General features: G+C 39.6%; 1 protein-coding gene across 1 annotated transcript; it reads left to right on the forward strand.

Annotated features, from left to right (window-relative positions):
* Positions 1 to 6,618: 6,618 nt before the first annotated feature.
* Positions 6,619 to 21,165, forward strand: zc4h2 (zinc finger, C4H2 domain containing). Its single transcript, NM_001016675.2, is given in 5 exon segments — positions 6,619 to 6,714; positions 11,869 to 12,040; positions 19,301 to 19,473; positions 20,021 to 20,183; positions 20,570 to 21,165. Coding segments are annotated over 5 exon segments (675 nt in total). The 5' UTR covers positions 6,619 to 6,661; the 3' UTR covers positions 20,684 to 21,165.
* Positions 21,166 to 24,933: the final 3,768 nt, after the last annotated feature.

Here is a 24,933-nt window from a genome sequence, read left to right on the forward strand (position 1 = left end):
CTCTCTCTGTTTGGTTGCTTAGCAACCATACCGCATCAGAGAGCAAATAAATCTACACCCACCCACTTAATCCAATGACCTATAAGATATCTCCAGGTAATATCCTTACTGCTTTTTTTGTCCCGTAAATGGCAGCAAAAAAAATTGTATCTCCAACTAATGATTTTAATTTTCAATAAAAATCAGTTTGGGCTGATGTACCCAATAAACATGATCTAAGTATAGTCTGATTTCAATCACATCCATTAAGTCCATGGATATCAGAGAGGAGTAGTGTCACAATTATTCTGCTTCCAATTAAACTGCCAGTAACAGAATGAGTTGCAGGATTTCCCTATATGTGACTGTGTGCATGGGGGAAGTATAATGTAGATTTAGGACGGCTTAATGGGTCATTTAATTACCATGGGCGCAGCATGCACTTCTGAAAGCAATTGCACCTCTGAAAGCAATTGCCATGTTTTTTGCCAACAATGCAAGATTTCCCCCAGAATTGCAGCATCGATATCAGGTCCAGATGGTGATCCATGGATTCTGGCAAATGCCAGTGGGGCTGCTGTAAGATGCCATAGACACATACTAGTGGGCTGGGGGGGCTGTTTGGGCCTCTGTGTACTTGATATGCCAGGGCCTATTTTGAATCCCAGTCTGGGTCTGATTGGTGCGTTCACCAGGAGAGCTTGCATCTGACACTGCATCTAACGTCTTAAAACTGAGTTGTGCTCACACTTTGATGCAAATTGAACACAATTATGTGGACAATTTTCTATGTCCAGTGGCGCATCTGCTATGCGCCTATTGACACAGGCTGTCAATAGGTGTAGAAGTGCTAGATTTAGAACAGGAGGCAGGTAGCGGCTTTATGTACAACCATACGGAAGTGCAGGGAGTACATGTTAATGCAGGGGTCCCCAACCTTTCTTACTCATGAGCCACAGTCAAATGTAAAAAGACTTGGAGAGCAACACAAGCACCATAAAAGTTCATGGAGGTGCCAAATAAGGGCTAAGATTGGCTATTAGGCAGCCTCTATGCACACTATCAGCTTACAGGGGGCTTTATTTGGGAGTAAATCTTGTTTTTATTCAACCAAAACTTGTTCCCAAGTCAGGAATTCAAAAATAACTACCTGGTTTGGGGGCACTGAGAACAACATCCAAGGGGTTGGGGAGCAACATGTTGCCCCCGAGCCACTGGTTGGGGATCCCTGTGTTAATGCAATAAATAGAATAATTTATGCAGCTGGCTGCAGGGGCCACACCAGTGATGCAGTAAGGACCAAAAACAGAGCAGCTGCTATATAATAACAACAGAAACACATAGAAAGCTTTCTTTTCATAGCCCTCCACCCCTACGTGTGTAATAGGTTCATAGCAATCCTCACTGTGCCCTGCACACAGCTGGTAACAAATGCAAACTATGCTAGTTATTTTATCTGCCATAGGTGGGGCAAAATAAACTTGAAACATTGGAGCAATTCTCAAAATATTTCTAATCAAATGGTTATTAGAGCTGAATATAGAGGTGCAATGGCTGTGCCATAGACTTGCTTAATAAATTGTGTGCAACCAGGCCCCTTGTGCAGTCCTAGTGTAAGTGACAGCCCATACAGAGCCAAGACTGAGTGCAGTTGCATGCAGGCCAACTCCTTTTGAATGTTTCCCTGTCAAAACATTTCTTTTACATAGATTATTGTAAATGACCCAAATACTAAGGGGCACATTTACTAATCCACGAATCTGAATCACGAATGGGAAAAAATCGTATTGGAAACAAAAATTTCGGAAGATCGCACATATCACGAAAATGCTTACGAAAAAATCGTATTAGTCACGATAATATCGCATTGGCGATCCGAAATTCACGAAATTTTCGTACCGAACAATTGTAAACAACGGTAAAACCTTTTCCGATTTTTTCGTGCAAACGTCCGAAAAAGTCGTGCGCTGTACGAAAAAGTCGTGCGCCGTACGAAAAAGTCGTGCGGACGCCCAAAAAAATCAGCGAAAATACGCTCGGAGCATTCGTGCTTTTGTAAATGTGCCCCTAAGAATTGTAATGCATTGTTTTATATTACAAACATCACCCTGAAATGAAAATATTGAGTCAGGATTTTGTTAACAATAAGGGAAGCATTCAAGCAGTAGGACTTTAGTCAGTTCCTTGCATGATAAGAGACAGATGGATGGACTAATAAACTTCTGTGTGACACAGACTGGCCTCAGTATTCTCTTTAAGCTGGCAAAACACATATAAATAGATACATGAAGCATGTTTTTGCTGCACGTATCGTGGCTCAACTGCTTTCCATGTGCATGGTTATCTATCAGTTACCGGATTGGTGCTAAGGCACCATACTGTATATGCCAGTTTATCATGTATTATTGCTATTATTATGATTATCTTTATTGCTATTAATAATATTTATAAAATGCCTACATATTCCGTAGAGTTGCACAATAAATGGGTGTATACATTAAACATATAAAAACAGCCAATAACCAATACAAGAGGGTCCTGCACAAAAAAGGGCATTGGCAGATGAATGAGTGAAGAGGAGCCACAGCTTCTCTTGATCTCCCTCTGTTCTGTTTGTTCAGGGTGTTGGAATTGAAATATAAAAAGACAGCAATGCACCTTGTATGATACCCATCAGTTTGGCCCATGGGCCAATCAGTTGTATGGTTGCCTTAAAGTGGTGTTAAATTACCTACACCATTACATTAAGTATGATGTAGAGTGGACAGTGGTATGTACTATATGTTACAAAAACATACAGACAGCTGAATTTAAAGAATTGGCCCTATCGTGTTTTTTTTCCCATAATGCAGTTTTTTTCCCATAATTCTTTTCCAGAAAGGGAATTGCACCGTGCCTACTACAATTGCAGTTTCTAAGTCTGCTTGGCATAATTTCTAGTGTTTGCTGGCAATTGATACAGGGCACCAAAGGAACCATGGAGCTACAGCATGGTCAGAAGTTGGCAGTAGCTCTAGGGTTCCCCTGGGTCAATAGGCACAGCAGTGCACAATTCCAAACAGTAGGCAAGAAGCACTGAGTGCTACTATACAGAAGTACAAGGAGCACATTTTGACACAAGTACCTTTAGGGCTCTGGCACACGAGGAGATTTGTCGCCGGTGATTTCAAAAAGAGCGATTTGGCGACAAGACGAGCGACAAGACGCCAATGCTAAACCAATGGAAATCACCAGCGTCAAGACATACGAGGCTACTTCAAGTCGCCAGCTGTTTCAAATCGCACACAGACCCTTTTCTGAGTGACTTGAGTAACCATGGGGGGGGGGGTAACTGTTGAGTGTACCATGGGTAGCAGATCGCCTGGAGCTCAACTCGCATGAAATCTTTGTGTATATTGTCGTGGCGACTTGTCGCCAAAGCGACAGGGGGAAAAAACGCAGGCGACAAATCTCCTCGTGTGCCAGAGCCCTTAATGAATGTGGTTTAACATGCAGAAATCGTGGGGACCAACACTGTACTTGTGGATGTAAGTGAGATTGCTGTAAAAATGCTTGTAAAGATTGTCTATTTTAAAAGACCATTTAAGGTCAGACAATTTTTTTTTTTACATTTTAATTGGATAATTTTCAGCATAATGGGTTTGCTAATGTTTAGCTGCAATAATGAATAAAACAAGAATACTGTAACAAAGTTTTTAATGAAGGTGTTTAAAGCACTTGGTAATTGAGACATCCAGAGAAATTGGTTTCCTGCAGTTGAAAGGCAGCACACCATGACAGGAAGATAATCTACTCAGCAAACAAAAGCACCAAACACCATTTGTACCTAATTCATTAAGTGATAAACCCTCTCACTGCAACTGAATGTGGTGCCAGCTCCACTGCATGCGGCCCCTGCCTTGCACTAAGCACCAGGCACTAATGAGTTAAAAGGAGTAAACTAGGCAACTATAGAATCTAAATGTCTTCGCCTTTTGGGCTTTTTCCATATCTTAAATAGCCATTACCTGCAATTCGTCTTTATTCACCAGCAAGGCCATTTGCCTATTCATGTATCTGTGACTTCCCGCACTTCCTATTGTGTTTCTAATTACAAGGGAAAGTGGAGCTGATTATCACAAACCCCCCCACTGTGCACAGTAGCTGGTCAAGTAGCTGTTCCTTTTTGCAAGACAGAGAATAAAGCAATCAGAGAAAGTTATCCCACACCAGCCATTATAGTCTAGGCTGTGCGGCTGCCAGGGACAGATCTCTCACAAAGCAGTTTCAAACACAAGTACACAAGAAAAGCCTTCAAAAGGGCAGCTGGTTTAAAAAAAGAACAGCAGATATCCACTCATTTCCTAAGTGCTGCTGTTCTACTCCTACAACACAACCCCCTGCTTAATGTATGGAGAGGCTTCCACTGGGGTCTTTTGTCAGCTTGCTTAGGTTTATGGGGTCAACATATTTAAAAAAGAAAACTATGAAAAATATATACATGTATAGGATCTTTAATCCAGAATATTAGGGACCTGGTGTTTGCCAAGTAAATGCTGAAAAAAGATATACTAAAGGAAAGTTAGAACAAGTGTTTCACATATATAAAGTATAGTGATAAGAAGAAGAATACAATAATAATTAAGGCAAATCATTCATTATTCATGCTGGGATGGTACATAGCAATTCTTGCCTAGAAAATGCTTAAGAAATTAGAATTACAGGGTTATTGATTCAGACTGGCATTTTTTAAAAAAGGAATCCTTATGCGCATATTAAAAAGATTTTTTTTTGGGGGGGGGAAATCATGTTTCAGCAATCATACTGCATATAACAGTTTCCCTTTATTGTTGGTCTAAAAAATAAATTGTACAGAAACAAATTTCATATAATTTTCAGTACATAAATGCTGGCAAATTGTCCCCCCCCCCCATGTCTTTGTTCCATGGATATAATTTGGCTTGTTGATGGGGCCACTTTGAAAATGCTGGACAGGTTGGTTGAAAGCTGTAATGTAGGTATTATCTATATGCTACAATAACAACAGAACAACCTTTCTGCTTTTAATTGTGTCTGCTAGACTTTACTCTGCATGTCACCCTGCCTGCCAACCAATCTTTCCCACAATTTTAACGTATATTTTGCCAGCACCAATAGGTTTTAAATGACAGGCATCTCTGTTAAGCAATAACATCCATTCCCTATTAAACCAAGCTCATAAATGACATCCCAGGGCTAATAGCCTAAAATTAATGTAATTTCCAGTCATGCGTGTCCCCCCGCGGCTCCCCACAGGCTCATTAGGAAGAGCAATATATGATGATATTCTGCCTGCCATAAATCAGCAGACAATGTGAACAGAAGCCTCCCTTGACAGCCACGAAGATCATTATATCCCTGGCACATTGATCAACACCAGCACAGGAGATGTTCTTTTCCAGGCTATGGAGGGGCCTTTATATGCCACACACTTTGGTAAACCTATGCACATAGGGCATGAAACTGTTCAGCAGATCTCTTGTATCTATATTTAGGGTGTTTTATCTTAGTACAATATTGGTACCTAATGACATGTACATTGCAAGCTTTGATGTGATAAAAAATGTTTATGCAAAAATGTATTTTAACATTTTTATGGAAACTGATGACTTGAGGAAAGCATTGCAGCTGGGTAGCTCAAGGTAAATGCACAGAAAACAAAAAAATGCGTTATTTCCATATATGTATGGTTTTCTGTGGGGAATTTGGGACATGAAACCTTAAATATGAAGATTTCTGGTTTGGTAGAGCACTGCTGCAAGTAGTTTTTAGCCTATACAATTTAGAAATCTCTATGAAACTATACATATTTTTTATTGGCATATTAGGGAGACAGGGGGCATTGTCAAATCAAAATAGGCCCTGGGATTCTACGCCCAAACAGCCCCAATAGTGAGTGTCTATGGCACCTTACAGCAGCCCCTCTGGCATTTGCCAGAATCTACAGATTGCCAGTCTGGCCTGTTTCCAAATCAGTTGCTCCTTTTGTGTATAAAATAAAATCTGTTTCATAAGCAATAAGATGCCTACAGAATACAAAAATCCCAGCATATATCGAAAGCCTAGGTTGCTCTTATATAGAAAGGTATGCTGTATAGTTTTTTAGGTCAACTAAAATTCCACTTAACCCCCATTCAAGTTAGAAACAATTAAACTTTGGCAGTAAGCAAGAATTGAAAGCAAGTCATCCGGCAGCCAAAGAGTTAAACAGTGTCAGGTCCCTTTGTCCCAGTGCTTCACTGTCTGGGCGCTATTGTACTGTTCTCTCTCCGTCCTCTCCCGCCATCCCCCCTGCTATATTTGCTGCCTCGTTAAACAAAAGGCCCTTATAAGAGTCCTTCAACAATTGCTAGACTTTCTTTTTAACCCCATGCAAGGCCTAATTGTATAATTTCTATATAACGTTTTCGTTTTCCATAATTCATTCCACAGGTAAGGCAAAAGCAAGGGAGGACACAGGAAGTGTTGAACGTGATGTTTTCTGGGAATTGTAGTCTTTTAAACACTATTGTATAGGAGGAGTGTTACAGCAGACTACACTTCCCAGAAGCCCCCTGCGGTGCTACTGCCTCCAGATCAGAGCAGCTGGAATACTGTGCCCGTTGCATTGTTTTTCTGGCATTTAATTTCATTCCCCAGGACGGATAATTGCTGGGTGAGGAGAATGGGAGATGAGCAGGAGATCATGTGCAAACTGGAGAGCATTAAAGAGATCAGGTATGGCCTCTCAACTTTACTAATAGCCTCTGATTTTCTGTCTTTTTTTTCTGGAAAAACATCCATTGTTAGGCTGTGGGAGACACAGCTGCAAGAATAAGATATCTTTTATTCACTGATAAATTGAAAGCAAAACCCTGTGTAATACAGACTTATGGATTCTGATAGGGAAAAGTGCACTTTTTTTGCATTAAAATATACTAATGTATGCTGCACTCCCTCATATACTATCTGCCTACATCCAATACTGGTTCATTCTGCAAGTGATGCTTTTGCTGTGTGTCTAATATTAAAATAAATATTTGTGTGTACATTAAAATAAATGTTTTTATAATAAATAATATAAATACATATTTCTGATCTGAGTTAAATAAAGAAATGATATATATCTATATACATACACAAACATTACTTGGGCACAGTGTGGGATTCATTATCCAGAATTATTGGAACCCATGATTTTCCCTCTGTAATTTGGACTAAAAAACAAATACAATACCGTAGTGAATTTTGTTGCAGTGAACATGGACTGATGATTGATGAGTTGATATGAGATGGTAGGCATGGTCTTAGAATTATGGAAACAAAGGGTACAAGTAAAAAATGCAAAGATACTTTTTGGAGATTCTTCTATACCAGCAGGGTAATTTACTTACCACAAGGGCAAAGGATGCAATAGCCATGGTTTTTTTTTTTACCCACAATGGTGTGGTTTTAGCACAATTCCAGCGCCATTGCCTGCCTCAAGGGGGCTATGTGCCAGGCGCAACAAACACAGTTGTGCATGCTCTGCTAAGTAAATGTGGTGCAATTGAGTCGAATGCTTAAGATCTGGTTGGCATCACTTCCTGCTCTGCTTAGTAAATCTGATGCAATTTAATCGAATGCTGAAGTTCCGGTTGGAACTTGAACCCACTGCAGTCTTTGTGTTTGGCAGTAGCTCATGGGTTCCCTTGAGTCAGTAGGTGCACTTGTGCACAATTTTGGCAAGGAACAAATGGGCTCTCAACTACGCAGAAGGGCAAGTAGCAACTTTTGACACAAATAGCTTTAATGAACGTCATTTTTTGCTTGATGACTTTGGCTATTTCGCTAGACCACAACTGCACTTGTGAACCATAAATGGCCCCTCAGGTTTCTCTAGGTTAGAATATCACATGCATGTATATTTGTTTATATATATCTGTTTGTACATAATATGTAGGGCTGTATCCTTAGGCAGTGAACCCAGAACTCCTACCCCCTTCAGCGTTTGTGCAGTTGAGATTACATACTGTGTATGTGCCCATAGACCAAAGATGAGGTACACCCCCCCCCCAGCACTGCCGCCAGATTTGACCACTATCTCTGCTGGTGGGTATTTTTTAGTGTTTCGTGCTTGTACAGTATGGAATATACAACTGCACATGCTTCTTGGAGGTTGGCAATGGAGCTGGATTTTTTTATTATTTAGAAGATCAGTGCTTCCTAGGATAAAACCTCAGCATTAGTATAAGAACAGTCATGGAAATGCATTCACTGTCATATTACATAGAATAATCTCCCTGTTTATGATTACAAGGGATATCTTTTTTCATGCTTGGAGAATTTCCAATCTTATTCAGGCCATTATTCTGATCTGCCACACTTACACACAGACACTTTCTGGTATGCCCCACCTGTTTTAGGGTCCACTAAATTGAGAGTCACGGAAGCAGAGGTCCCATTCATAATATGAATGTCTTGGCCCAAGGGACAAATTAGCCATATTTGACCCACCACTTGTGTGGCCAGAGATGCTCCTGTTTGGCAGCCAGGCATGCAGCAATACAAAACTGCACTGAACATCTGCCTTGCACCTGTATGTAAGCAAGTAACAATATTGGTAACTGCCTGTTCTATGAAACGTGGCTGTACTTTTAAATGAGTGAATGGAACAAAGGCAAGGCAGCCATACGATTTATCTTAAAAAAGCCCCTAAAAAGACTCTATACAGACCCAGAATAATATACCTTTCTTCCTGCATTCAGCCCCAAGGAGATTCTATATCACAAGCAGCTCAACTGCAGCGCTCTCTGCTACTTCCTAGTCTAGCATGAAGCTCTGCCCCTTTTTCTTTGCTGAGCTCTTCTTATGTCTCTGAGTGTGAAGATCATCAAAGGGGTGTCTACTGCGCAGAGACAGCAAGCATGAGCAGTAGATAACTCTGTGACCTTCTGCACAGTCTGAGAGATAAGGAGAGCTCAGCAAAGAAAAGGGGTGGAGCTTCATGCTAGGCTAGGAAGTAGCTGAGAGATCTGAAGTTGAGCAGCTTGTGATACAGAATTAACACAAGACTGAGTTCAGAGAGAAAGGTATGTTATTCTGGGCACTATTTAGAGTAATATTAGAGAGAAAAAAAAGGTTTACTTATTCTTTAATAGCGTTATCCAACCTACAGGCCAATTGGATAGGTAGCATTTGGGGATTGCCTGGTGTACGAACGCATTTATTACACCGTGTGCTGCTCGTGATCACAGCTGGTTGAAAATAATCGATAGAATTAACAATATACAAAGAACCATTTTTGTTTTCTACAGGATTTAAATATTTAGCAAACTGCCGTAATGCTGCTTTTTGGTTCTTGATAATGCGATTATAAACATTTCTAGATGTGTTTGCAGGAAATATCATCTCATGTTGTCCCTGTCATATTGTCTATTGAATGTCTGCTAGAAAGGCTTTTCTGTGGTTGCATTATGCACAATTAGCTTTTTGTCATGAGAGACTCAACCCCCACCACTAAAGTGTAAATGTACCCGGAATACATTTTACATTTGCTTTATTTTTGTATAAATCTTAATTAAAAAGTATGGAAATAGGATATTCTGCACCAGGTGCTTTATTTATCTGCATATTAGTGTTTATTGATGTGTCTGGGAGCAGCCATGATTGTTCTTTCAAGCTAATCTCATCCATAGACTCTCAACATAACAGTGACCTTAGCTGGAGCGTTTTTGTAAAAAATGGTGGATGTGACAGGTGCAGTAACAGCGGGACATTTTGTCAGCTAGTATTTTCCACCTCATGGCAGTGGCTGACAAAATACCCCATATTTATTCTTTTTTTAAGTTCAAAAAGCAAACAAATGATTTGATGTCAATGTTCTATGTCTGATCTACTTTTTATATTTCCCATAGAACTGTATCATTGAGCCAGTTCAGTTAAATCTAGATGGAATAATAATATTGTTTAAATAATAAGTATAAATTTATAATATTGCCCTAAGCTGAGTAACCTTTACTTAATTAGGCTGATCTGTACTAATTTGCGCATGAAACACCCTACCAAAATGCATGTGACAATCAGTCAATTAAATGAAATTAGGTGGAAGCAATAAATACTACGCCCATCAATAAATACTACTACATCCTATTGATAAGTAAAGGGGTTATAATTATTTTATTTTTCTATAAAGGTTCAGTATAATATTGACATAGATATTCTTGTTTGAGTATTTATGTTTATTGATATGAGTGGGATCTGGCAAAGTTTTCAAGTCAATTTATTTTCAAGAACCCTAGTATGCCTAGTATGACATTATCTATTATATGACCTTTTAAGCAATAATATTCATACTCAGTACAGAAGAACCCCCATTTTATGTTTCTCAGGGGTCCAGGAAAAAATGGTGTAGATCCAGGAAAATATCAGGGAAATGCATAATGCCTTATATGTGGGTGGGACCACAAAAAATGGTGTAACTTAAAATAATAGTATGCAAAATTGAGGTTTTACTGTATAACTCAGACACAAGGCTACCCTGGTTTTATTCATAGGGGAATTCTCTAAAGCCCTGATTGGCCATTATAATGTGTCTGCACCTGTTATTGTCTGCGGATGTGTATCCTTCTACTCCAATAATGAATTCTGTTACATATATATGCTGACAGGGCAGTAGCACATGGGGTGATTCCCCATATTTTGACACCCAGCTCTGCTGGCGGGTGGAAAAACACAAAATTTCCACTACATTGACTTGAATGAAAATTGCCTGGACACTGGCAGCATCCAGCTGATTTCCATTCAAGTCAATGGAGGGGCAATTTTGAGGGCTGTGCTACCAAGCTGGAAATTACATGGGACAAAAAGCAGGAATCTCCCACATGTGACTTTCCCTTTAGGCATGAAAAAGAATGACATTTCAGTACAATATTCCAGGACTAAAAAGCAAGAAAAAAGCCTGGAATCGTACCCAAAATAACTTAATCTCAAAGTGTTTTGGATAACTAGATTAGAACTGGCAATCTGTGCATTCTGGCAAATTCTGGCCATAGTCAGTCACTGTCTATTGGCCTGGTGGGGGGCTCTTTGGGCATCTGTGTACTTGAAACACCAGCTCCTATTTCGAATCCCAGTCCAGGCCTGCTACAGGGTATAGAGTGACAGAAAACCATGTGACAAGATGATGCACTCTGATGGAATAAGACACAGGGTTGGACTGGGCAAAAACTAGAAAAAACCCGGTGGGCAGCCATTTTGTGGAAGCCATTATTAAAGCAAACCTTGAAGTATCCAAAAATCATGTGTATGTGCCAGAAAGGAGGTTCTGTAACATGGGCTCATACACAGTTTACACAGTTATAGACAGTGAGAAGAGTGGGGGAATATGAGGAGTGCTGGGACATATAGGAAGTGCAGAAATTAAAGGAAAAGTGATTGCTGTGCCTCAGGCATAGAGGCGGGACAGGCAATATATGATTGACAGCTGAGATTTTCAAATGCATTTAGAACAGGTATGGATGCTTTAACAAAAAAAAGAATTCGGGTTCCATGTTTAAACTGCAAATTACCTTTCTTATACAGCTTTTTATGGCTGGGTGACAGGTCCCCTTTAATACATATTTTTAAAACCGATTAACAGTTGCAAAGCCACAAGTCAACATATGTGCTCCATACCTTTGGTAACTTGTATAGGAACTGTTGTAGTTAGTAAAACGTATTTCTTATGCGATTTAAATAACTAAACTTCCTTCATAGTCAGTGATTGGGCTAGCCCTTTAGGATTGTTGGGATTATATTTTTTGGTGTTACATGCATTTTCATTTGCAGTACTTTATGTATTTTACTAAAGAAAAAGTGCTGGAGTGCTCATTGCAATATAATGTTGCTGACTTTCCTATTGGGACTTTTCAGAAACAAGACCCACCAAATGGAGAAGATAAAAGCCCGTTTGAAGGCAGAGTTTGAATCGCTGGAATCAGAGGAACGCCACCTAAAGGAGTACAAGCAGGAGATGGACCTCTTGCTTCAGGAGAAGATGGCACATGTAGAAGAGCTGAGGCTGATCCATGCTGATATTAATGTGGTACGTACCCAGAAATAAGGGAAGCTCTTGGTGCCTTTATTAGCAGTCCACTGTACACTGTATGCATTTATAATATACAAGAACCATGAATAGTCTGCCCTTATAAGTGTTTGTTGATGTCATCAAGCACTGATTATATGTCACATGACCCACTGAAACTTGTGTATTCTAAAAAAAAATGTACTCCCTTTTTAAAATATACAAATATTATGTCACCTTGGATAAAATGTATATAAGTACTTGACCTTTATTCTCGTGCCTTTATAAAACTCCTTGGTGACATTTAATATCCTAATATTTTACTATAAGGGGTACATTATTCATATATATAACTTTGTCATTGAGCATAAACTGTGCTGTGTTCCTTAAAATTACCCTGATTCCACGATGGGAGTGAAGCCAATGTGTACAGTGTATTTTATTGCATAATAATTGATGTGAGTAAGCACATTTCTTTTTACTCATTGAACTGTCTCCAGAAAAAAGACTTATGTTCATTTCATGGATGTTATAGCCTCATAATACTCTACGCCTAGATCAATACCTGGGTAATATAACCTGCTGACAAACCTTTGTATAGACTTTCCACTATGATTGCCAGCTATGGTTGAAAGGTGTAGCCTTGTTTTCTGGCCAGAAAATACACCTTTTAAAATTATTATAATATTATTGCTACCTTTGTCATTTGAAGAGAGGGAGGAATAAAGCCCAAATTGTGCAAAATACAAAATACTAATTTGTAAGTTTGCAAAACTAACCACCTTCCCAAGGGGCACTAAAAAGATTTTGATATGGTTACTGGTGCTTCTAGTTATTCCTGCTCATGGCTGGGTACACTGGGGTGAATTTTCAGCTTAACTGGCCAACATCTACTTTTCTATATGGGCCCACACAAATCACTTTCCAATCAGAATATGGTAATAACCAAGCTGACAAAACTTGATGAAAAATATTATGTATCCCTCCTGAAATATTAGGTTTGTAGAAATAGTCACATAAAATAAGTTTGGGGTTTGCCAAAAGGTGTTGCAAGATTTGAACTTGGTGGAAACCATAGTGTTCAGCAGCTGAACCAAATTCAAACCCTTAATATCATCAGGCCCGGATTTACAAAGTTGGGTGCCCCTAGGCCCCCCTGTCTCTGTGGTCATTACCACCCCCTCCCGTTTGCGCAAGCTGAGATGCGCACAGTTCAGTAGTCGGGTCCGGAGCACTGGGGATCAGTGTGCAGGGCATTTAAAACTGTCAGGTCTCCCGCACTTCCCTAGTGCTTCGGACCAAATTTAGAAGCAGCAACTGGGCAGGATGCTGCCCTAGGCCAGGACCTTTGTGGCCTTGCCACAAATTCGGGCCTGAATATCATGACTTTAAAGCTGTGGACAACTGAAGGAAACACATTGCATTGACAGATGATGCAGTTTTGTAATGGTGCACACACTGAATATGCAAATTCAAAATCAGATTTCAGTTTAGTTTTTTGCAGAATTTTTGGTGGAAGGTTTGTTTTTAGGCCTAGGAACATCAAACCCAGCACGTTTTAGCCATGTAAAAAAGGACCTGAAAGTGCCTCCTCCAATTAAAAGGGTTGTTCACCTTAATTTAAGTTAACTTTTATGGGGTTATGTAATAAAAGGCACTAAGTTTGCCCAGGAGCATTAACCCATAGCTGTAAATCAGCAGGTAACATTTACTGGTCACCTGTTTGAAAGCAAACATCTTATTGGATGCTATGGATTACTGCTCCTGGGCAAACTTAGTTCCTTTTATTACAAATGGGGTAAGTATGTTATAGAATGGACAATGCAAAGCAACTTTTTAATTGGTCTTCCTTATATTTTTTTTTTTTTTTTTAATTATTTGCCTTCCTCTTCAGACTCTTACCAGTTTTGTAAGGGGGAGTCGCTGATCCCAGAAGCTAAAAAAGTTGTTGCTCTGTAAGGCTATAGTTCTATTGTTTTTGTTAAAGGAACAGTAACACTAAAAAATGAAAGAGCTTTAAAGTAATAAAAATATAATGCACTGTTGCCCTGCACTGGTAAAACTGGTGTGTTTGCTACAGTAACACTACTATAATTTATATAATAAGCTGCTGTGTAGCCACGGGGGCAGCCATTCAAGCTGGAAAAAAGGAGAAAAGGCACAGGTTACATAGCAGATAACAGATAAGCTCTGTAGAATACAATAGTGTTTTATCTGTTATCTGCTATGTGCCTGTGCCTTTTCTCATTTGAATGGCTGCCTCCATGGCTACATAGCAGCTTATTTATATAAACTATAGTAGACTTTCTGAAGTAAACACACAACTTTTACCAGTGCAGGGCAGCAGCACATTATATTTTAGTTACTTTAATACACTTTCATTTTTTGGTGTTACTGTTCCTTTAATTTCTATAACTTATCTTCCTGTTTAGGTCCTCTCCTATTTACACTTCAGTCTCTCTTTCAAAGCAAACCCTGGTTGCTAAGGTAATTTGGACCCTAGGAACTAGATAGCTGCTAAAACTCCAAACTGGCGAGCTGCAGAACAAAAAGTAAAATTACTAAAAAACTATAAATAATAAAAAATGAAGACCAATTGGAGATTGTCTTAGAGAAGCACTCTCGTTCATGTTCAAAATAATGGGAGGTTGCAGGTGGAAGTTCCACACCATTGTTAGCACATTGTTTAACCTAATTGCCCTTTATATTGCCACCCATCCAATTCCACTGCCGTAGACAGGCCAACACCACAGTTTAAAGTCATATATCTTATTGTGAAAAGAGCCGTGTCATGATGATGGGCCCTTTCAAGGAGGAAATATTAATTAATATTTTAGCAAATAAGTGTTGTCACACCTATTATCTTTATCAGTGACAGGCACACCCAGAATCGATCTTTATAAAATGGAGTGTGACCTAACCTTTTAAATATATTCTTATTTGCCTAAGGAATTGTGCATTAGCCCTTAAGACACAGTTCTCCTTCTTTTGTACTTTATTTTTAAACCTTAAATGCCTTCCCTGTGGCGATGAGCTCTAACAGTGGTGAAACTGCATTAGGCAATAGGTGAATTATGCCTTTGCTAATGACGTGAATCATCCCTTAGGCCAGGGGTAGGGAACCTTGGCTCTCCAGCTGTGATAAAACTACAAATCCCAGCAAGCATTTTCCTTAATTAAAAATGACTGTGGGCCTTAGGCTATTTGGGTAAGAGAGACACGCAGAGCTTACATAAGAGAAATATTTCTTCTACATTAAAGGAACAGGTTTATCTACAGCAGTGTTCCCCAACCAGTGGCTCGTGAGCAACATGTTGCTCCCCAACCCCTTGGATGTTGCTCCCAGGGGCCTCAAAGCAGGTGCTTATTTTTGAATTCTTGACTTGGAAGCAAGTTTTGGTTGCATAAAAACCCAGTATAATGCCAAACAGAGCCTTCTGTAGGCTGCCAGTTTACATGGGGGCTATTAAGTAGCCAATTATAGCTCTTATTTGCACCCCCAGGAACCTTTTCCATGTTTGTGTTGCTCCCCAACACTTTTTCCATTTAAATGTGGCTCACGGGTATAAAAGGTTGGGGACCCCTGATCTACAGTGTCAGTTGTGTGTATTTAAATCTTGCTGGAGGCGTCTGTTTGGGGAAGATAATGAGGATTATGGTTACTGTAGCACTTAGCTGCACATTGTCTTTATGTGGCAGAATGTTATTATAGTTTGCTGACACAACTGTTCAGTATTCATACTCTAGAGCAGGGATCCCCAAGCTTTTTTACTTGTGAGCCACACTCAGATGTAAAAAGTGTTGGTGAGCCACACAAGCATGAATAAAGATCCTAGAGGATGCAAAATAATAGATGTGATGTGAACTGCTGGCCTGCAGGAGGCTCTGCTTGGAGTCTTCCAAAACTTGCCTCCAAGCCAGAGATTTAAAAATGGGCACCTACTTTAATCAAACCTGTTGCTCATGAGCCACTGGTTGGGGATGACTGTGCTAGAGACAGATGGTATCATCCTAGTGTCGGACTGGGGTGAGCAGAGATGCCGCTGAGGGCCCCCCAGTCGTGAGCTCTTTTTCCCCCTCTGTGCCGCACCCCCCCCTTTGTAATCGGGGTGCAAACGCCGGTGCACATTGTGGCAGAGGCAGCAAGAAGAGGCTGACCCTGTATTATCCTGAGCAAAATTCAACAAGAATCCAAAAGGGTAAATAATAGTAGGGAGGAAGAAGGGCTTGGAAATTAAGTCATGTGTACACACAAAAAGAATCAACGAGCAAGTGGGAGAGTAGGGAGATGAGGGGGCAAGGACAGAGAAAGCCATTAAAGCTTCTTAGGGCTGTGGCGCATGGGGAGACTAGTAGTCGTGGTACTAGTCTCTCCGTCTGCCACAGCTCTTACAGACTTACTTAGGAGATAATATAAAATGTCAGGAGTAAGATCAAAGAACATATTTTTCTTGTGAGGCCATTGGGATTTGTGAGAGACCAGTGTTAGTACCAGCTGGGAGCACCAGGACCAGAGTGGTAAAATGCCTTAAAGGTGTCAGGAAATGTGTAAACTGCTGCACAGGAAGCAGGAAGTGAGCAGCGCACCAATTAGAAATTGTGATAGATGATGGGATGGCAGCCAGAGAGGAACCTGATGTGTGCAGAACTGTGTGAGAGTGACAGGGTAATGTATAAATGACAGAATAATGTAAGAGAACCAAGGGAAAGCTGTGAGAAGGGCTTGGCTGAAGGGGAGGAAACATAAGTTGTCTGAGGGGAAAAAAGAGATGGGGGTAGATAACGGAGGAGAGGGAGAAGCCAAGACACAAACGGTCAGGGTATTTCCTCAGTAACAATTGCCTTTCACCGGAAAATTGCTATGGGGACATAGCATTGGTAGAATGTTATTTTACATTAATTTGATCATAGCTAGAGCAAGTTAGATAAAGCCATGGTGGGAAAACCAGTCTTACATGTCATCCTAACCTAAAAGAAATCTATAAGGACAGAAGACACGGTCAGGCCAGCTGTCATCATGACTTGTGCCTTGCAATATACAGTTTGATATTTTGGAGTTAATTTCCACCATTAAATTGCTCTGTTGAAGCATTTGGTGTGACTTGGGCTGGTATATGGTCTGATGCATACGCCAGCTCTATGCCAAGTGTATAACAATCTAAGTTTCACTTTGTTCAGGGCTTTAGTTGCATGTAAATATCCTTGTATGCAGCCAGAAGACATCTAGATAAGGCGCATATGATAGACTCTTGTTAGCTATATCTTTCACTTCATTAATATGGATTTCTAAAATTCCCATCTGCTCTGAATGGATTGATACGTCCCTACCAATGCCTTCGGCGGAGATTTATATGCTCTCCATTGCCGGCGTTTTAGATCAATAATCTTGTATTAGACCAAGAACATTAAGTCCTGTACCTGTAAACTGACAGTTCTCCTGGGTGCAAAGTCAGTGAGCTGTATTGCCAAATATAGCCGCTCATAATGTAGATAATGGGCAGCCTCTCGAAATAACTCTCTCCGTTTCACTGTGCTTTATTAAAGGCTCCCATCTGGAAATGTGATAAACAGAATTAATAGATGATACACGTCAGTAGATTTGGAGATGAAAGGATAAATGTCATCTTCGATTTTATTCTCTATGATTAGTAGGGATGTTTTCTGCCCTTTTGTTTGGTGCCATTAGTGATGATGATTATTTTAAGTAATAAACAATATCTTTTCCCTCACCTCTAGTGATTTTGAATTTGTATTGCATTTTCACAATTGGATGCAAAATAGTAACCAGCATTTATTTAGTTATGCTTTAGAATTAAAGGGCTAATTCACCTTTAACATGACTTTTAGTTTGATGTAGAAAGTGATATTCTGAGACAATTTGCAGTTGGTCTTCATTTCTTTTTGTGGCTTGGGAATTATGTAGCTTTTTGTTTAGCAGCATTTTAGTTTGTATTTGCAGCAGCTATCCAGTTGCTAGGATCCTGTTTATATTAGCAACCAGGCAGTGGCTTGAATCAGAGAGTGGAATGTAAATACATGTATTAGATCCCTTATCCAGAAACTTCCAAATTACAGAAAGGCTATCTCCCATAGACTCAATTTTAAGCAAATAATTCTAATTTTTAAAAACAATTTCCTTTTTCTCTGTGATAGAAATAAAAATAATAAAACAGTAGCTTGTACTTGATCCCAACTAAGATATAATTAATCCTTATTGGAGACAAAACAAGCCTATTGGGTTTAATTAATGTTGGATAAAAGGTCCCATACCTGTATAGGTATGGGACTTGTTATCCAGAATGCTTGGGACCTGGGGTTTTCCGGATAAGTGGTTTTTCCGTAATTTGGATCTCCTACCTTTAGTCTACTGAAAAAATTATTTAACAGTATTTAAACCCTGTAGGCTTGTTTTACCTCCAATAAGGATTAATTATATCTTAGTTGGGATCAAGTACAAGCTACTGTTTTATTATTACAGGGAAAAAGGAAATAATTTTTAAAAATGTGAATTAATTGATTAAAATGGAATCTATGGGAGATGAACTTTCTGGATAATGGGTTTCCGGATAAGGGGTCCGATACTTGTAGTAGGGGGACTTAATAGAAGGATAAGTAATAAAAATAAGCAATAAAAACAATATTGTAGCCTCACAGAGCAATACTTTTTCGGCTGCTGTGGTCAGTGACCTGCATTTGAGCGCTGAAAAGAAGCAGAAGAGGAAGGCACATAATTCAGAAACTATAAGAAAAAAAAAATAAAGAAATGAAGACCAGTTGAAAGGTTGTTAAGAATAGGCCATTCTATCATATACTAAAAGTTAACTTAAATGTGAACTACCCCTTTAATCTGTGCGACAGATCATACAATTAATGGCAGTAACACGACTGTCAAGGGGTATAAATGTTGTGCTTTCAGGTATAATAGTAGTTCCAAATTCATTATATTAGCAGTGTAAAACTTGCTAATATCTTGAAAACTGGAAAAATATACATTGCAAAAGTGCCCAGAAGAGCACTCTAAGTAATTTGACATTAATTGGTTTTAAGGGTTTCATTTTCCTTGAAATATTTTACATTTTTTTTAACAAAAGCCAGCTGGGATTCATTTCACTTACACATGTGCTACATAGCACTGTTGCAGTTACCCTTAGAAACCATATATTTGCTTTCGTTTTGTAACATTTAGTAGACTGATAGGATCTGTATTGTGAGTGATTTCTGTTGGCGCCTATGTTAGTAAAGGAGCCTGTATGTTACAGCATTTTTAATCTCATTTTGCAGATGGAAAATACAATCAAGCAATCGGAAAATGATCTGAACAAGCTGCTGGAATCTACTCGGCGCCTGCATGAGGAATACAAGCCTCTGAAAGAACATGTGGACGCCCTCAGGATGACATTGGGCCTACAGAGGCTGCCGGACCTTTGTGAGGAAGAAGAGAAACTGTCCCTCGAGTGAGTGTTAGGTCAGAGGTGCCGTGTGTGCATTGCTTTATATAGCAAAATGAGAGTTTATTGTAGTGATGGGCAACCTGCTGCCCTCCTGATGAATTGTTACTTTGCACTCTGAGTATGGTTTTATGCAATGAGAGAAGGCAGCCTGTCTGTTGCTATGGTTACATATCATAGAGACAGAGAGCAGTGTCAAGTCTAGAGTACATTGCTAGGGTTGCTACAGAAAACTGTTTGTACTTGTAGATGCATATGTTATGTGCTTGTACAGTACCTGTTAGATGTCTTTGTATAATCAGACGCATACATCAGGTAATCATATCACTGCCGTAGGGGATTGTTACCCAAGTACAGACCGACAACAACATATGATGCATTGCTTTGCAGGGTATATTCTATCAGTTACATATATAGTCAATAACAAAACAACAATGCCAGTGTTTTGTTCTAAAAATGTGACACACAATTCCATATATTGCAGCTGCAATTTCTGGATAATACAACACTTTCCCACTTATCACTGTAAAACTAATCTTTCTGCTGTTTCTAGCTACTTTGAAAAACAGAAAGCAGAATGGCAGACAGAACCACAGGAGCCACCCATTCCAGAATCCCTTGCAGCAGCCGCAGCAGCAGCACAACAGCTACAAGTAGCCAGAAAGCAGGACAACAGACAAACAGCTACATTCCGCCAGCAGCCGCCTCCCATGAAGGTATCTATTATGTCTCATGCTCATTTTGAACTCACTTTGACCTTATATTACGTTTTATATCAGGATTCAACTAAATTGTCATAATTAAAGCAGCCCATATCAATAATGGAAGCATTGTTGCTCTCTCAGGTAATGCTTAATTATTACGGAGGAAAAATCAGGTTTATGAAAATTAAAAGTCAATTGTTTAAATAGCACTCTATAAGAAATGGCAAAGCTTAATTTTGGAGCTTTGTTATGAGATCTCCTTATAACAAATATCACACCTGTACATTTAAATCTGTTTATACCTTTCTATTAGTTGCATTTAGGAGAGATTTGCTTTTTTTTGTTTTCTGTCTGCTTCAATTTCCTCTAAAATTCTTGTACCTCTGTGTGTCTTCCAGGCCTGCTTGTCTTGTCACCAGCAGATCCACCGCAATGCGCCCATATGCCCGCTTTGCAAAGCCAAGAGCCGATCCAGAAATCCAAAAAAGCCAAAGCGAAAGCAAGATGAATAGACCTCATCCATTCCGTCTGAGTCTCAGATACTCTTCCTTTCCCAACACTGTTTCCAGTAATAATGTAACTGTGCTCGCCCCGAATTCTGTGCAATCTTGAACTGAACTTGTGGTGTTTTTCTATTTAACGTGTTGTAAGCACAAAGGGGCCTGCTCCATTACCGTGGCTTGGCTGTAATGAGAAACAGCTTAGGGCTGCAATACCAAGTTAAAGGCATGCTCCGGCCCTAGGCTGCAACTCTGACGCCACTATACATTCCCAGTGTTATGTTCGTACATTTAGGAGTCTTTTGGTGCTATCCGTACATCTTGCGCTCTGAGCAAAGTCTTAGGAAGTGATATGGAAAGAAAGGCAAAATCTTCTGGAAATTGCAGCACAAAGAGAGAATGAGACACCAACGTGCTGTGGTTTTCAAAAAAACTTCCTGCCTTTTATTGCCAAATTCATTGATTAAATAAAATGTAAGATATTCATACAAAAATCTGTTTCTGTTGCTTTGTCTATAAAGGTAACATGCTTAGCGTATCTTTGGATATGTTTTGGGGAAAAAAACTGTTATACATTTTTTAATATGTGTAGCTATAATGGCCTGTATCTGTTTTAATCAAGTTAATTTCATCTAGTTTATTTTGATAGGGAGATCAACATCTTCTACCATAGCATGACCCCATCCATGTTCTTCAATGGTAATAGGGAGATCAACATCTTCTACAATAGCATGACCCCATCCATGTTCTTCGATGGTAATAGGGAGATCAACATCTACCATAGCATGACCCCATCCATGTTCTTTAATGGTAAGTGCTGCAAATAGATCTGGACTTATGATTATCATCCGAAATGGATGGTACATGTTCTTGGGCAAAAAGCAATTGGTTCACCGCATGTATTTGGTGGCCCTGACCTTGCACAGAGGGCTGTACTAGCCACAAGTATCAGGGTTAAGTATATACACATATATACACATATTGTCAATGATAAGGGATGCCCAATCTCAGAGAATAGGGGGGGTAAGCAGGGGAAATTAAAGGGCATATTTTTTATTGCAAATTGAATCATACCACATCCTGTGCATCTCGGGCCCCCAGCATTTGGTAGACGTGCTCCCTCTGTTATGATCTCCATTGTGAGGTTAATAAAACTCATTTACACTTAAAAAGTGTTTTAGCGTAACTATTGAAATGGATGAGTTAGTTGCAGGAAAGGGAAGGGGGGAATGTAATAAAGGTAGGAAAGTTTGCATGCAATCTATTAACCCATAGCAACTAGTCAGCAGGAGGCATTTACTAACTACTTGTTTGAAAGCAAGCATCTAATTGGTTGTTATGGATTAGTATACCTGCTGCAAGCATGTGACTTATATGATCTATATCCTAGTCATTTTTCACGACGCATTGGGAAATACCCAAGGTATTTCAACTTCAGTCTGATTGTTATGACCTACTTGTAATGGACTTGTTAGCCTGCAGTTACACTGGGTACTGCTGAACTCTCCATGAATATCCTGAATGAGTCCAACCATGTTGAATTATGAGGCTGTATGAAAGTGCCTCACAACTAGCCTTACAACTATTTCTATAGTCCTTGTAAGCTGCATCTTCTTGCATCTTCTGTTTAGATCAATGCAAGGTACTTAAGCAAGGATTTCCAACATGCATCCTACAGATTGTCAACTCCAATGTCCAGCTTGTCATCAATACGCAAAGGCTGTCAGAGAGAAGGAAACCATGTGTAGCTGTGGCATCATCCTGCTTCATACAGCTCTTTGATTTGCTTGCCCTGCTTTATTGGGAGTAACAAACAGAAGCATGCCAATACCATAGTAACAGGGATAATATGCTGCTCTGAACATGCTTCCATGATTTCTATGGATTTCAGGTGTCCCCTGTATCTCCTGTCATATCTACTTGCTAGTTAAAGGGGTGGTTCGTCTTTAACTTTTATTATGTTATAGAATGTCCTATTCCTAGCAACTTAGCTATTGGTCTTCTTTATTTGATTTTTATAGCTAATAATTATTTGCCATTCTGTTCTACATATTTCCAGCTTACCAATAGGGGTCACTGACCCCAGCCAAAAAAAACTATTTCTCTGTGAGATTTTATTATTTTATTATTATTGGTACTTTATATTCCTTATCTTTCTGTTTAGTCTCTGTCCTATTCATATTCCAGTCTCTCATTCAAACCACTGCCTGGTTGCTAAGGTAAACAAGGTCTGGCAACCAGATAGCCGAACTGGAGTACTGCCGAATAAAAATCTAAACTGAAAAAACACAAAAAATAAAAATAAGAACCAACTGCAAATTACTTCAGAATACAAACATTTATGTTATATTAAAAGTTAATTTAAAGGTAAACAACCCTTTTAAACTGTTCCTCCTCCTTGAATACTTTGCCTGGGCTAGATTATACATTGTGCCCACATTTCATCAGATTCTGCCCTGTCTCATACTGAAATGCACTTAGAATCTTTCTGCCCCATCTGCAAATTTCTCTCCCAATATACTCCTAATCCTCCTAATATAAAAAGATCTCCAATCTAACAGAAACAAATTACATGTATTTTGGCAAATTTCTGTGTAATTATTATAACAATTTAAAAACTGGCCTACAAGCTGTTGATAGTCCAATGCACTATATACATAATATAATATACTGTATAATTATATACACAAATTTTACACCCATTACTACTAAATGCTGCAACCCTTTAGCAGCAACCATACCGCCTAAAGATGCCTGTTTGAGGGATCTAAAAAGAGGTGCTGCTTGCAAAGAGCTTAGGGAAGACAGAGAGCAGAAGTACTGAGGGGCATGGCAAAAAATGTTCCTATGTAGCAAATTGAGTAACATGCAGTCCTAACACTGAGACTGCATTACCGCCTCTCACCTCTGCCAGCTAGAGAGTTTGTTGTCGTGCTGCTACCTTTTCTCTATAATAGTACAAGAAGTTAGTATCACAGGATCTTTAGCACCACGGAACACTACATGTTGTGATTTATTAATGAATAATACATTTACAAAGCATGTAATTCATAAACACGTTATTGTTCAGACATCTATGGACCCACTAAGCAGGGGATATATTACTCTAGGGGGCAGATGTATTGAACTTCACGGTTAGAAATTTGTGTGTCACATAGGCTATTGTGTATTTAGGGGGTCTTTAAACATAGTGGTTCATAGTCAAGGAAAGCCTGACAGGTTATAGGGGGTACTTAGGGGACTTAAATTCCATGTTTTTCAGGCTCTATGATATAACTTAAATTTATATCAAGTTTCATCTCTACAGGGCCACCACTGAGGGGTACAGGGAGTACAGCAGTCAGGGGCCCCATGTTGTCGTGGCATTCTGCACATTCTTTGCACCAGGCTTGTGTTTCTCCCTGTGCAATTCCCAGAAGCAGCTCAAGGTGGGGATGCAACATCATTTATCTTCTCATTGCTGGATGCAAAATAATATTGTTCCGTGTAATCATTATGTTTGGTTTAAAAACCCCCAACATTTTCCATGTCATTATCCATAGAGATGAAAAATCTGAAGATGCCTCATTACCAGATAATTAAAGTATCAATCCTGGATGCTTTGTAAACACAATTTATTTAATCAAACCGCATATTTAGAACTCTAAAGAAAGCGATTTATCTCTAGTTTCCTGTGTCCTAAATATAAATCTAGCATGTTATTCCCAGCCTACATTACAGAATGGTTATTGAAATACTCTTAATCTGGTTTACTTAAGGTAGAAAAGTATTATCTAAACAAAGCTCAGAACAGCATGTGTGTGTGTAAGGGCTGTGGCACACGGGGAGATTTACATTCTCGCTGGTGGGATGTCATATCGGGGAGATTAGTCGCCCGCAACAAGGGAGATTTGTCGCGGGCGACTAATCTCCCCGATATGACATACCACCGGCGAGAATGTAAATCGCTGGTGGGATGGCATACACGGCGCAGGCCGAAATTGCCTCGAGAGGTAACTTCCGCAATCGCGGTGCCACGTATGCCATCCCACCAGCGATTTACATTCTCGCCGGTGGGATGTCATATCGGGGAGATTTTTTCGCGGGCGACTAATCTCCCCGTGTGCCACAACCCTAATGAGGATTTGGCCTGGGAATATTTATTTGCACAGGTCTGAGTTCATTTTGCACCTACGGCTGATAATCAGGAAATGAATCCAACACTGATGCAGTGTCCCAAGCCCCTCTCCAAATACACTTCCTTGAGAACATTACAGAAACAG

Source organism: Xenopus tropicalis, chromosome 8 (genome assembly GCF_000004195.4).
Source record: "Xenopus tropicalis strain Nigerian chromosome 8, UCB_Xtro_10.0, whole genome shotgun sequence".
Taxonomy (NCBI): Eukaryota; Metazoa; Chordata; class Amphibia; order Anura; family Pipidae; genus Xenopus; species Xenopus tropicalis.